This window comes from Kogia breviceps, chromosome 2, assembly GCF_026419965.1.
Source record: "Kogia breviceps isolate mKogBre1 chromosome 2, mKogBre1 haplotype 1, whole genome shotgun sequence".
In the NCBI taxonomy this organism is placed as follows: domain Eukaryota; kingdom Metazoa; phylum Chordata; class Mammalia; order Artiodactyla; family Physeteridae; genus Kogia; species Kogia breviceps.
This window is the reverse complement of record NC_081311.1, coordinates 158,803,248-158,816,817: the sequence shown is the minus strand read 5'-3', so window position 1 is coordinate 158,816,817 and position 13,570 is coordinate 158,803,248. Positions and strand designations below refer to the sequence as shown.

General features: G+C 41.8%; 1 protein-coding gene across 1 annotated transcript in view; it reads right to left on the bottom strand.

Annotated features, from left to right (window-relative positions):
- The window catches only part of LOC131750416 (transmembrane protein 216-like), a 61,839-nt gene extending 48,807 nt beyond the window's left edge, over positions 1-13,032 (bottom strand). Inside the window, exon 1 of the mRNA XM_059052870.2 lies at positions 13,001-13,032. Within this exon, the coding sequence (XP_058908853.1) occupies positions 13,001-13,032 (32 nt within the window). The remainder of the gene's footprint in view (positions 1-13,000) is intronic.
- Between the last annotated feature and the right edge of the window lie 538 nt (positions 13,033-13,570).

The following is a 13,570-nucleotide window of genomic DNA, read 5'->3' as shown; positions in this document are numbered from 1 at the left end:
TATTTAATTGGATTATAAAGTTGTTTCTTTGCATTGAGACGATGACTGTATGAGTTTGCAACATCAATGCTTTGACTTAGTTGTTAAGTAGTACGTTTAAAGTACATGAAAGTGATTCATACTCTGTGAACTCCAAGACATCAGGTCCTAAGTGTGGCCAGTTAACACCCTAAACTTTTGTGATGTGTTGGGTGGTGGTAAGGTGACCAATTCATTTTGGTTTTCCTAGGACTCCCTCGGCTTTAGTACTAAAAATCCCACTTCCTCAGAGACTCTTCCATCCCAGCAAACCAGGCCACTGGTCACCACAGTGTGCTGTGCTAAAACCTTCCTTGCTTCCCAAGAGGAGCAGGGATTTAAGGGTGGTTTGTGCTGACAATAAAATAATTTATGTTTGGACAGGTGTGAATTACTTCGTGATGCTTTCTGCCTCTGCCTTGGAAAGAATCCTAAAACAAGCAAAGAGAACCCGAGATGGGGCATTATCCCTGGGTGACTTTATCGTTTGATATGACTAATTGGGAACTTTACCAAGAACAGTTTTGGCAATCTCACATCCAAAATAAGGTATAACCTCACTGTTTGCTTCTGTGGCCCTGAGGACCAAAGTCAGGACCTCCGTCAGGAGGCAGCTGCCCTGGTGGTGGGCATTAAAACCAGGTCTGTGATTGGTTCTACCCTCCTCTAGGACATAGGATTACCCATGACAACACAGGAGTGGGTCCACCGGTGGCCAGGGCCCTGCTCATGGCCACAGCATTCCACCTTGGCAAAGAGACACCTCTGTCACCTACACATGGCATTTGTCTATTTCCTGGATTCATTTGCTTGAGCGGTAGGTAGACAAATGTTTAGGATTCTAAAAATCATTTGGGACCGTAGACTAGAACCATAGAGTTCCTGAGTTTTGGGAAAATGGTTGAGAGGAGAGACCGGAGGATACTGACACCTGGTCAACCTCCCACCTCCAAGACACACCCTGAGAGACTCTCGTTTCATTTACTTTACATTCTGGACATCCACACCAGGTTCTGTTTAATTAAAATATTCTTTTTATTGCTAAAATGTTTGAAACAAAAATATAGGATACAAAATATTTAACGTTTACCTCTACAGATATGATTATGAATACTTTAAAGCACTTGAGTCCCGAAATGACCCCAATACGCAATATCTGGGCTTCCCTGGTGGCGCAGTGGTTGAGAATCCGCCTGCCGATGCAGGGGTCACGGGTTCGTGCCCTGGTCCGGGAAGATCCCACATGCCGCGGAGCAACTAAGCCCGTGAGCCATGGCCGCTAGGCCTGCGCGTCTGGAGCCTGTGCTCCACAACGGGAGAGGCCACAACAGTGAGAGGCCCGCATACCGCAAAAAAAAAAAAAAAAAAAAAAAAAAAAACAAAAAACGCAATATCTTAAGCCACATAAATATATTTTTTCTTTTTTTTCTCATTTCCAAATATAGCATTCTCCCACCCTCCTGCCTTTTTTTTAAACATCTTTATTGGAGTATAATTGCTTTACAATGGTGTGTTAGTTTCTGCTTTATAACAAAGTGGATCAGTTATACATATACATATGTTCCCATATCTCTTTTTTAAAAAGATGTTAAGGCTGAGAACTTGAATGATGAGGTTCAAAATCTAGCGCTGCCATTTTCTAGCTTTCTTACTGTGACAAGTAAACTTAAGCTATGTGAGCCTCTGTTTCCTTGTGTATAACATGAGTATAATAATGCTGACTTTCTGGATTCTGTGAGGGTTAAATGAAATAATGCACAAAAAGTACCTGGAATGTAGTTGCTTAATAAATAGTAACTACTATTCTAATAAACTGACCATGAAACTTCACGACCAAGCCTCTGCATACCTCTCCAGTCTTACCTCTCACCATCCCCTACAGTTCACCCTATTCGGTCTTGAACATCCTTTCAAGTTCTGGCAGACACTTAAATCACTTTCAGAATAAAGAAGTTAAAGAGTTTTCTTATATGGATTTGGGAAAGGGGGGCAGAAGATGCCTAAAGTGTGATCTCATCATGCCATCCTGCCCCCAAATCTCCTTCTGTGCTTTGAATATGCTGTTCTCATCTGCCTGTGGTCCTGTTTCTCATCTTCTTTACCAGACAAATCATTAATGCTCCCCCAAGGTTCAGCTCAGGTGTCACCTCTCCAGGGAGCTTTCCCCTTACTCCTCCCATCTAGATTAGAGGCAGCCTCCTCTGCAATCTACCATGGAACCCATGAGAAGGCCCTGTAAATGTATGCTTTAACATTTTAGCCCTCACAAGACTATTGTAACAAATACATCTCACGGTGCCTGTATGACCATAGCCTGTTGTAAGAGGATCTCGCTACTCAGAGCCCTGGGGTGGTCATGTTTTGTACACCCTGCTCCTCTCCACCCTATTTTTCCCCTCCTCAGATGAAACTGTAATAATTAGGAGCACCTGACCCAAGATCTTCACCATGAACTACAATGTATGACTTGTCACCTATGGCAGTAGTTTCAGTCCTATTTGTGCATCAGTATCACCACTGGAATTTTAAAACAAATACACATGCTGTGCTTTCCATCCCCAAAGATCCTGAGTCAGTAGGTCTAGGATGGGCCCATGCATGGATATTTTTTAAAAGCCCTCAGCTGACTCTGAGAGGCATCCAGGATAAATGACTCTCTCAACTAGCACAGAAAGAAGAACTTGCCTAATTAGATCTTACTGGAAATTTGAATAAAGAAACATGGAGGAAATTTTATAATGAGCTTGGAATGGAAAGGGACAGAATTTCATGGGATTGAACAAACGTTATGGAAAGTCAAAGGCACTCGTCATATGAGGTGACCAGGGAGCAGAGCATATGTGGATGGTGAAGTTGGTCCTTAGAGAGAGGACAATGGAGCTGATGTGTAGGCAGAAGCTAACCAAGCGAGAGAGCAAGAGACACAGAGATGGAGCGTCACAGAGAAAGACAGAAAGGACAGAGGAAGAGAAAGAGAATAAGAGAGAGAAACAGGCAGAGAGAGAGAAAGAGAGAGAGAGAGAGGAAGAAAGAGAAACCTCCTTTAGAACTAACACCATTAGCCTAGTTCCCCAAACTAGAAACCTCTATGAACTTCTCATCCACATCCAATCTTGTCATTTCCATCTCGAAAAATGTGTTTGAAATATGCCTTTTTGTTTTCTCTTATCCTGCTGTCACTGCCTTAGTCCCAGGCTCCATCAGCACTTGCTAAGACTAAGGGCAAAAACCTCACCTCTCGTCTCTCCCTCTGGAATCCTCCCACCCCAGTCTATCCCCAACTCTGTTGCTAATCACACCACCTCATCCTCTGGTTTATGAGACGACAGGCTTCCCTGATCCGGTCCAACCTGCTTTGCCTCATCTGCAACGTCTACTCCCTCCAGGTCTCACAGCTGCCTGGGCCCTCGCCCTTGTAAACGCAGTTCCCTTGGCCTTCTCTTTTGTTTTTGGCAAGCTTCTACTCAGCCTTCAAAACCTAGCTCAAAATTCGCCTCAGTGTTGTCTTTCACCTTCTCCAGGCAGTGTTAGCTTATTCGAAAGCTTCTCCCTTCCCCATTAGCCCATGAGCTCCTCAAAGAAAAGGGCTCTTTTGTCTGTCTCCGATTTCCCAGAAGGCACTTGTGAGGTGTTATCACTGAGTCTGGGGGATTGTAGTAATCAGTGAGCAATAATTTGAGAGCCAGGGCATTGCTACGTGCAGAGGCAGTTGTGTGTATGATTCTATACCCACAGACTCTGCTCCTGCATTGCAATGTCTTGTATTCATCTGCATTTACATACACAGATCCTCTGGATGCTCCAAAGAGACTTTCCCCAAAGTTTCTGGAGATGACAGTTCTGGGAAGCAAAGAAAAGCAGGTGGGGAGAAGAAGCCATTTGTCCATGTGGGTATTTGGACTACCTAGATGTACAAAAGAACAATTTCTTTCCTTTTTATTTTGAATCCTAAGAAAGTGCCCCAATAAGAAGACAATCTTGAAAAGGGAGAAGATGGAAATGTGAATTAACTCATTCTCCATGACCTGAAACTTAAAACCTCTAACTAAGCTTGGGGGGCAGAAATATGAATTCAATCAATGTTGAAACAATCATTCTGATGTGGAAATGTACATGCAAAGAGGAATTGCTTTTCTTTTTTAAAAAAATATTTATTTATTCATTTATTTTGGCTGCGCCGGGTCTTAGTTGCAGCACGTGGGATTTTCGCTGCAGCATGCGGACCTCTTAGTTGTGGCATGCGTGCGGGATCTAGTTCCCCATCCAAGGATCAAACCCTGGCCCCTGCCTTGGGAGCACAGCATCTTACCCATTGGACCACCAGGGAAGTCCCTCAAAGAGCTATTTCTGACCAGTTTTTATTTTGTATACTTTTTTCCCTTTGACAGTGATGGCAAATGGAACAAGACTTTTGTTCACTAGAGGAAGCTCAGTAACATGTATCAGGGCAATTAACTTGAAAGTCTCTAGTGGCTAAGCATGGTTCAGGGGCCTACTGAATGTCAATTCAAGGCCTCTCATGAATCCTGTTTGCTTCCATTGGCTGAAAAAAAATACTTAAAATCTTGAATTATGTGCTAAACATTTTCATTTTGGTCATGACTCCCACTTGAGACACATGGTATTAGATGGAAAATGAGTAGGAAGGGACAGATCTCTGCCAACTGGCAGGATAGAGGCTAGTCTGGGCAGAGCATTTCGTAGGATGCAGATTTGAGTGTAAGCCAACTATTTTTAAAATCCTCATTCTTGTAAGCTAGTGCATGACCTCCATAAGGGCGAGGGGATTCTAGAGGTACATAGTTGCCATCTGAAGTGGCCTGTGCAATTCATCTAGAAACCTGCATCACTGAGAACTTGAAATTAATCATAGTGATGAACAAGAAGAACAAGCTGGGGCAGAGAGGTCAGTTTCATTTGATAAGAATGGAACGCGTGGTCTAGCTGGGAATGTGCTGACATTCATTACATTCAGGAAAATTCTCCACAGCCTCTCCCTCTGGAGAGGATTCCTGGGAAAGGGAAGGGCTCCCTGTGAAGCTATAAAAAAGAGAACCCCTAAAAACCCTGGCTTTTGATGGTGTCCAGAATCACGGTGACCCTAATCCCATCAGATGCCACTCTTTTTGCTCCTGCAAGGGAAAACATCTTTCCATTCACACCTAGTGGGGTTTCCTGTGCTTGTCCAAAGCATGTTAGAAGCAGAATACCTAGTTAGTAACCAAGCACCAGCTGGAGCTGTTTTCTATTAAATGCATGGTTTTTATCTTGAAGCTCTCTGTTCCATTGTTCTTCAGAGCTGTGAAGGGCTTGTAACTTAGCTCACAGCATCTCCCACTTTGGCCTGGGAAACCAAACGCAGATCTGGCTTAAACTTCAAGCAGGCTAGAGGCACATTTTATTGAGTTTTGTTGCTGTTACTCATTTTTGAAAGAGGCAGCAGTGGAAATGGCATTTGAAGTTTGCTTTCAGTGTTTGGGGAAATCGGCACCTATCACTGTAAAAGACATTTTCTTCAAAATGTGAAAGAACTCCTCACTGTTTCAGCTCAGCTCTTGAAATTGAAATGTTTAGGGAGAAGTGGCTATCTGGTAATAGATGTTGATGAACTTAAGGGGGTGAGAGAAGATATGAAAAGTCATCGAATACAATTCCTTGCTTTAATAAGACCGTGATCTGTAATTTTCTTTTGAAGTGATGCAGCCTGGAAAAAGGTATTGCAGACGAGTCTAGGTCCTTGTACCTCTCTGCTTCTATGTCTTGGAACTGTCATTCACAAATTCTACTCTGCCAGCTCTGAAGATGACTTTTGAATCTGTGTGTGCAGAGGAATTGGCATCAGAGCTGGGTTAAAATCTCAACTTGGCCACTTTCCTGCTGTTTGGCCTTGCGTAAATTACTTCACCACTGTGACTCTCCTGATGAGTCTAATGCAAGTTGATATCTCACCTGGCTTTAACCTATTACAGTTCATTATTCAGTATTGGTTCTCCTCATCTATAATAATCTTGCAGGGATGATTTTTTTTTTTTTTTTTTTTTTTTTTTTTTTTTTTTTTTTTTTTGCGGTACGCGGGCCTCTCACTGTTGTGGCCTCTCCCGTTGCGGAGCACAGGCTCCGGACGCGCAGGCTCAGCGGCCATGGCTCACGGGCCCAGCCGCTCCGCGGCATGTGGGATCTTCCCGGACCGGGGCACGAACCCGTGTCCCCTGCATCGGCAGGCGGACTCTCAACCACTGCGCCACCAGGGAAGCCCGCAGGGATGATTTTTAAGACTAAATGAGATAATACTATTTCCCCTACTTGGGTAATGCACACAACTCCTTTTAAGTAAAAAATTGTGTGAAATTCAGTATTTACAAAATTATTTTTATCATAAGGTTATGTAACTCTTGGTGCTGAGTTGTGAATAGTGTCATAGAAGCCCATACTTGAGTGGGCTTATGCAACCACACCCCTCTAAAATCCACTGAGAAATCTTCAACAGAGGAGTTATATGTTAACTGCATATTATAAAAAGATCACTTTGGCGACAATTTTGAGGATGGCTTGGAGTGGCTGAGAAGTCAGGGGAGGCCAACTGGGCCCTAGAAATACTCCAAACTCATAAGCCTGACATGCAAAACACCACGGCTCTTTCACTGCTCGCTAGCTTTACCCACTTCTGTTTGCCAGTATGAAGCGTCTGCTCCTTCCCCAAACTCTGTTTGGGGAACTGTTTTCCTGTCTACTTGGCCTTTACTGACGCCTTTCTCATCACTTACAGTATCTTCTCCCAGTCCTTATCAAGGACCCTAACTCCAACTAGGGTCCATCTTCTCTACTCAGTCTTCCTTAGTTTGTTCAAATGAACTAATATGCATCACAGATCACCTTGTATTGAGGTATTTATGTTCAATACTATGATTTGTCTCTTTCAGCAATTGGGGTCAAATTTGATGGCAAGGACAAGTCTTTTACAGGTTGGTGTCTCACCTGGCTTTAACCTATTGCAGGTCATTGTTCAGTGTTGGTTCTCAGTAACTTACTGAATTAATAATGAATAAATAAACCACCCACTGACTCATCTTGTAGAGACATCTGTATACAGGTATAAGAAAATTATTTAGTAAGTGCCTAAAATCTATTCAAATTGGATGTTTTACATTAAGTTCATAAGTGAAAAGTGAGAGTTCATTTAAGACATAGAAGCTTGTCAGAGATTTTTAAATGAAGCTTATTTAATGAGCTATTTTACAAAAGAACATGTACAATAATAGAAAGCCACAGAACGTGGGGGTGATGTAGAAACATGCTTTCAAGAAAAACATTTTACTAATTTACGAGGAAAGTAAAAATAGACGCAAACAGTGAAAAGACTGACATAATCTTTTTTCCATATGTTTTGTTTTATGTTCCTTTTACTTCTGACCATGACAAAAACAAAGTTACAGATAAAACGGCACTTTTAGTTGGTAAGAGCAGGGCACTGGTTTGCAATACATAGAAACTATAAAACAGTAAGAAAAAAAGTCAGAAATCTAGGATCTATAGACAAGGCTGGAATGATACTCTAAACAGTAAGTTTAAAAAGTCAAAATGAAGCAAAGTCATAATTTAAAACGCTGTTTTAAGAACTGTTTTTTTGAATTCTTGTCCTAGTTTACACCAAATCTTAAAAGTACTTAAGGACTTAGTTACATCTTAATTGTTATTCTTGGCCACTTTACAATTACTTTGATAATTTTTTAAATAGAAAAGTCAGTACTGATTAGATCATAATCAAAACGTTCCCCAATGAAGCTGTTCCCGTTGGGGAAAAACGTAACGAGCTGTTCATGATTTTTATTTTCTTTACATCTCATAAGGTGCCTTGCAAAAACAAGGCATTTGATAAGTGTTTGGTGAATGAGTGAATGAATGAATGAATAAATAAATGAAGAATGAATAAATAAATAGTACCGCACAAAGCAGTCATCCACGGACAGCTCTTTGAATGATGGGCAAAGTGTCTCAAAGGAACAAAACCATCCTCGTTGGTCTGTGGTTGGAAATTCAGTTTTTGAAGGAACAGAAAAAGGCACAACATCTTAGATTAGCTCAACCCCCTTGGTTTTATACCCTGGTACAAAGTATGTCCCTAGCTGTGGTCTCCAACCCCCCTTACTCCCACCTGGAGACCAGCCTTGTCATGGCTTCTCAGCTTGGCTGTGTACTCTGCACCACTGGTCCCAACTCTGACACACACATATAATTTACCTATTATTTGTCAATAGATTAAAATACTAGGTTGGTCTGGGGAAAATGTAGTTCATGTAAAGTCAGTATCTTATTCTATTCACATTATTCACTGTGGCAATTTTTTCCCTTGCTATAAAAGTTGAGCTTACAGGTCTTTAATTTTTAGAACTAAACCTTTTTCCCTTTTATTACACAATCATTTTATGTTGGCTCTTTTCCCAGTGTGCGGGCACTTCCTCAGTCCTCCATGAAATGTTAAAACATAACAGATGTAACTCGGCAAAACTTCAACCAATTCAGCAAGTTCACTGTGAAGTAAGTCATACTCCCTGTAAGTTTGAAGACAGCTTATTTATAAACAATCTACTGTCAGTCTCTTGTTCTCTTTCTGGGGCTCTCCGTCCTTATTTCTAGTCCATAGTGTGGTACTATTTTGATATTCTATCAATCACATTGCTTCTAATAGAAATTCAACTCCAAGTTGCTTAAGGGAACAAAAGGAGTATTCATTTCCTAGCTTAGCCAAGGAGTCCAAGGGTCCAGGGCTTTAGATACAACTAGATCCAGAGACATATGTTGGCTTTGTTGACTAACACCTTCCATAGACAGGGGAGGAAGCCACTGAAAGTTCCAGGCTTACATGGTCCTTACCATTCATGATCCTGAAGAGAGAGAGTTAGAGAGATTGAGTGCCCTGATTGGCCATCCTGGGTCCCACCATGAGTCTGAAAACATGGGTGATTCTGAGGAATAAAGCATTGCTGGGTTGAGATGACTATGTTCTTCACAACAAAGACCAAATTGGAGTAGGAATCTGACAGCCAATCTGGATAGTCCTAGCCTCCCACCTCCAGATATTATAAAATGCACTTTGAGAATTTGAATTAGCCATATAGGTATTCAACATTTGATTGTAAGATGAAAATACACTCAGGAACGAGGTAGACTCTCCAGTTCTTAAAAAGAGCAAAGCCTAGGGATGAGAAATCAAGCATTTCAGCTGTGCTATTGAATAAATTCAATCAGGTGAATAAATAAGCCTGAAACAATAGCCCTTTCTGAGCCAGAATTTACACAATACAGTACACAGAAAAGGTGAAAGCCTCTGCAGACGCGAGGGCCCTCGAGGACTTTTCCCCTTCTTGGCCTTGTCCTGTAAAGGTGTTCTCTGCAGTAACCTGACCTTGAGTTTTGCACAGGCATCATTTACAAGAGTTAATTACCTTTCACCAGATACCATTTACTCCATTGGTTATCTCCAAAGAAAAGAGCAGCACTGTGTTGGAAGCTCCCATTTAAGGAATTAAGTAGAGCCTGAGCGCAGCCAACTAAAACAGATTTGGTGCTCTGTCAGTATTGCCAGAGAAGACAGCACAACGAAGTCAGTGTAGCGCTTACTACTTGGCCCTTTGCCTTAAATAAAGTGTTAGATTCCCTATCTGGGGATTCGGCCCTTGGCTGGAAAGATGAGTTGCCTGGATGATCTAATCATTTTTTCTCCTTTTGCCAACCACTGTATGTAATCCATTGTTGTCATTATTAAGCAACACAGAGTGGCTTTCTCTGGGAATGGCATAGGAAGTTAGAAATCCAAACACAGGGAATACAGCCTTCCCCTATGATGTCAGCTTCTGTTTTAGTTTAAATATTTTTAGAGGATATCCCAGTTAAGCCAGACGTCTTGTTTACAATGGGGGCATTATTACAGGGTGTGTGAGAGAGGACAATACACTTATAGTACAAGTTACCACTATGCAATCATGTCAGAGTCTCACGTTACATCTGGTTAACTGGCTGCTGCCGATACAGCCAATCGTGACAAGCTTCTCTGCCCTGAATCTACAGACTGAACGCCATCTAAAAGGGAGTTTGAATAGCTAGCTAGCTCTTTGGTACATTACCAGGGATCTTAGTATTTATGAGAACGAACATTATTTTTATTAATTAACCTTTGATGTCATAGCAACACTTGATAAAGATGACTACCACCCGAATTTCCCTGTGGATTTTTCGACCCCTTGTAGCAAATGAGGAAGTGAATGCAGAGGCCTTGCCTTTATATGACAAGTAATTGGATTATTAGGGAAAGTTCTCTGGAAAAACCAGTGAACCAACAAATAGGCAGTAGTGGCTCTAGAATTTCCATAAAGAGAGAACTTAAAAGTAGCACCTTTTCTGGAAGGGACAGCCAAAGAATTTGTCCTGAAGGTGAATTTGTATAGCAAGTACGCCATATTTACTTAGATAACGTGTTTTTTGGTGGGTAACATGGTGAATGTTATGGAAAGGCAAGAGATTCCTGATCTCTTGGCAGTACTACTCTGGATAAATTTGAAAAACCCAAGTAAATAAAGTGCAAACAATGATTTTTATCTAAACTGACCAAATTCCTGACTCAGATCTCACCTGGGCACGAACCTGACGGTGTCACCATTCAGGTATTCAGGTTAAGCCAAGCCATGAATAAAGCCCCACCATTCGTTGACCTAAGTATTATTGTTCACATCACTGCTGCTCCCCTATACATCCATCCTGGTGTAAAGTACCCTCCAACACACTTGCCGTAGAGCAAGTGGGTAGGTCTAGTTTATCAATTCTGTAAACTCTGTGATGTCTCAGGGACAGGGCCGTTATTCAGTCACAGATGACAAAAGCCTAGAGAATAATACTTGTCTTGTTTCAATGTGAAAGGAACTGTTATAGATAAATTCAGAAGAAGCCTCCATCTTTAGTCGCTCTGTGAGTTGGTTTCCCTGTGAGAATAGTGCCCTCTAGTGCTTCTTTAATGTTCTAGCCTTCAAATTGGCGAGGGAAGAGAAAACCTTTACAACTTGACCAACTGGAAAGATTTAGGTAATAGGATTGGCTGTCCTTAAAATAGCACTTTTCCATTAAAGACTGTGTTCTTAATTGTGCCTCAGACTCCCCACCCCCATTGTTCTAATATAACGTAAAACTAGGAAGGAACTCGGTAGTTGACACAGACAGATAAATGCAGGCAGTAGCCAAACAGACAAGATATACGTTTATTGCAGCGCAGCAGCGGTGATTTGCAAAGTCAAACATTTCTTAAGAGAAAAAAAGATAGCAATCCTTCATTTTTAAGATTTAGTTCATTATTTTCACACCCAGTGTAGCTACAGATGGAGGTTCACCTTCCGTGGAGACATCTAATTTAGTTTAGTTTCCTTTAGTTGAGACTGGTTTTGGACGGCACAGTTGTTGGTAATTTCTACATATGGAAGAAAAAAAGTGCTATTCCCTTCTCGTGACAGTTTTTCAGAAATCAAATATTTATTACAGGTGGTTATTTGCTTTAGAGATTTTTTTTTTTTTTGGTGGTACGCGGGGCTCTCACTGTCGTGGCCTCTCCCATGGCAGAGCACAGGCTCCGGATGCGCAGACTCAGCGGCCATGGCTCACGGGCCCAGCTGCTCCGCGGCACGTGGGATTTTTCCGGACCGGGGCACGAACCCGTGTCCCCTACATTGGCAAGCAGATTCTCAACCACTGCGCCACCATGGAAGCCCAAAGATTTTTTTGTTTGTTTGTTTCTTGTTTTGCTTGTAGCAAGGAATTCCAAGCTGGTGAAGGTGGGATACAGGTTTTTTTCTACAAAGATTTGTTATAACAACTCTCATAATCTCCAGATCTCCAAAGAGGTATACTAGTCTGAAATTTGCGGGGCAAAACTAAATACAAAACTATTGCTTCAACCAGTTAAGTCTGCATCTGGTTGCTTAATTCTTTTAAAATCAAGCTGATGAATCAGAGGGGAGAGAAAGAAGCTGTTTTGGTTCATGTCTTCCAAAATACTCACATTCATCCATCTTGCCAAATTGGGTAGTATTTGCCTTGGTTCTCCTCTTCCTCCCTCTTCCATTTCTCTTTCTTTTGGGGGAACCCCCAGGAGATATGTAACTGTGTGTAGAATGATCAGGGCTTGGAAATACTGCTTTAAAACTGAGAAGGCACACGAGTAGCATTCATGCCTGCAGATGTGTGTTATTTGGTTAGAACAGTGTAAGTCCACACTGTGTATTGTGAGGTGTACCTGTGTGTGTGGGGGGGGAGGGCTTACACTTTTTTGAATTATGCCAACAATTGAAATGCAAGAGAGTTTTCCTTAAAAATCTAGATTTGCAGCTTCTCCTGAAAGACTTTCCAGAGAAAAAAGATTGTCAGGTATCTGTTAGAAAGGTTCTCCACAAGCCTATTATCTTCCTGCCCCAGGAGGCCTTTGAGTTCACAGCCCCGGATTTATGGTGGCCATTCCTTTTTTTTTAAATTGAAGTACATTGATTTACAATGTTGTGTTAATTTCTGTTGTACAACAAAGTTATTCAGTTATACGTATATATACATTCTTTTAAAAAATTCTTTTCCATTACAGTTTCTCACAGGATATTGACTATAGTTCCCTGTGCTATACAGTAGGACTCTGTTTATCCATTCTATATATAGTGGTTTGCGTCTGCTAACCCCAAATCGCCAATCCATCTCTCTCCCACCCGCAGGGCCATTCTTCATTGGTTGGCTTTCTGTTAATATACAGACCACTGGGGCTTCTGTTGAACTCCCAAAGGGTCCTATCAAAATATTCATCTGCAGCCCTATTAGCTCCGTGTCACTAAACTACTCTGTTCCCTCCAACCATAGTAAGAAATTTCATGCTTTTCCTTTCCACTCTTTTTTCCCTAGTAGCCCAGGAAAGAAATGCTCACGGTTCAGAGATGACGCACCTTCAAACATCTCCACCTACCTCTCCCCATAGTGGCTCTCACACTGAACCATCTCGATCAGATGTCCGGAGGTAATTATACTGTGACTACTTAGAAGGAAGGTACCAAAGCTCCCACCCAGAGGCTCAGATGCCCACAACAACCTTAAAATTAGAAAAAGCATCCTTTCCTCTGACTAGATGAGCCCCAGCACTGAGACTCCTATCTTGGAAATTAAAACAGTGTAGATTTCAGTCCTCACCTATCTTCCCACCCGGTTCCCCTTGTGCAGTGAACAAACTGAACAGCTATTCTCAGAGGCCCTGGTACCAGCTAACTTTGTTTATGATGGCTCTTCCATAGTATCTTTTTGTTCAGGTTATTTTCTTCATTGTTCAGAAGGATACCAATCTAAGTCCTGCATCAGCGTCTTACATCTTTAGGCAGGCTGAGCATTACTGTCCCTCCAGTGCCTGAATACCGTTCTTTCAACCTTCACTTTTTCTTGCTAACCATGTCTCCTGGATTTTCTGGCTACTTCAGTTCATTTTGGTCTTTAACTCTTCTGAATTCCTGTGGCATTCATGCCTAGTATTTTAGGTCATCTGAGA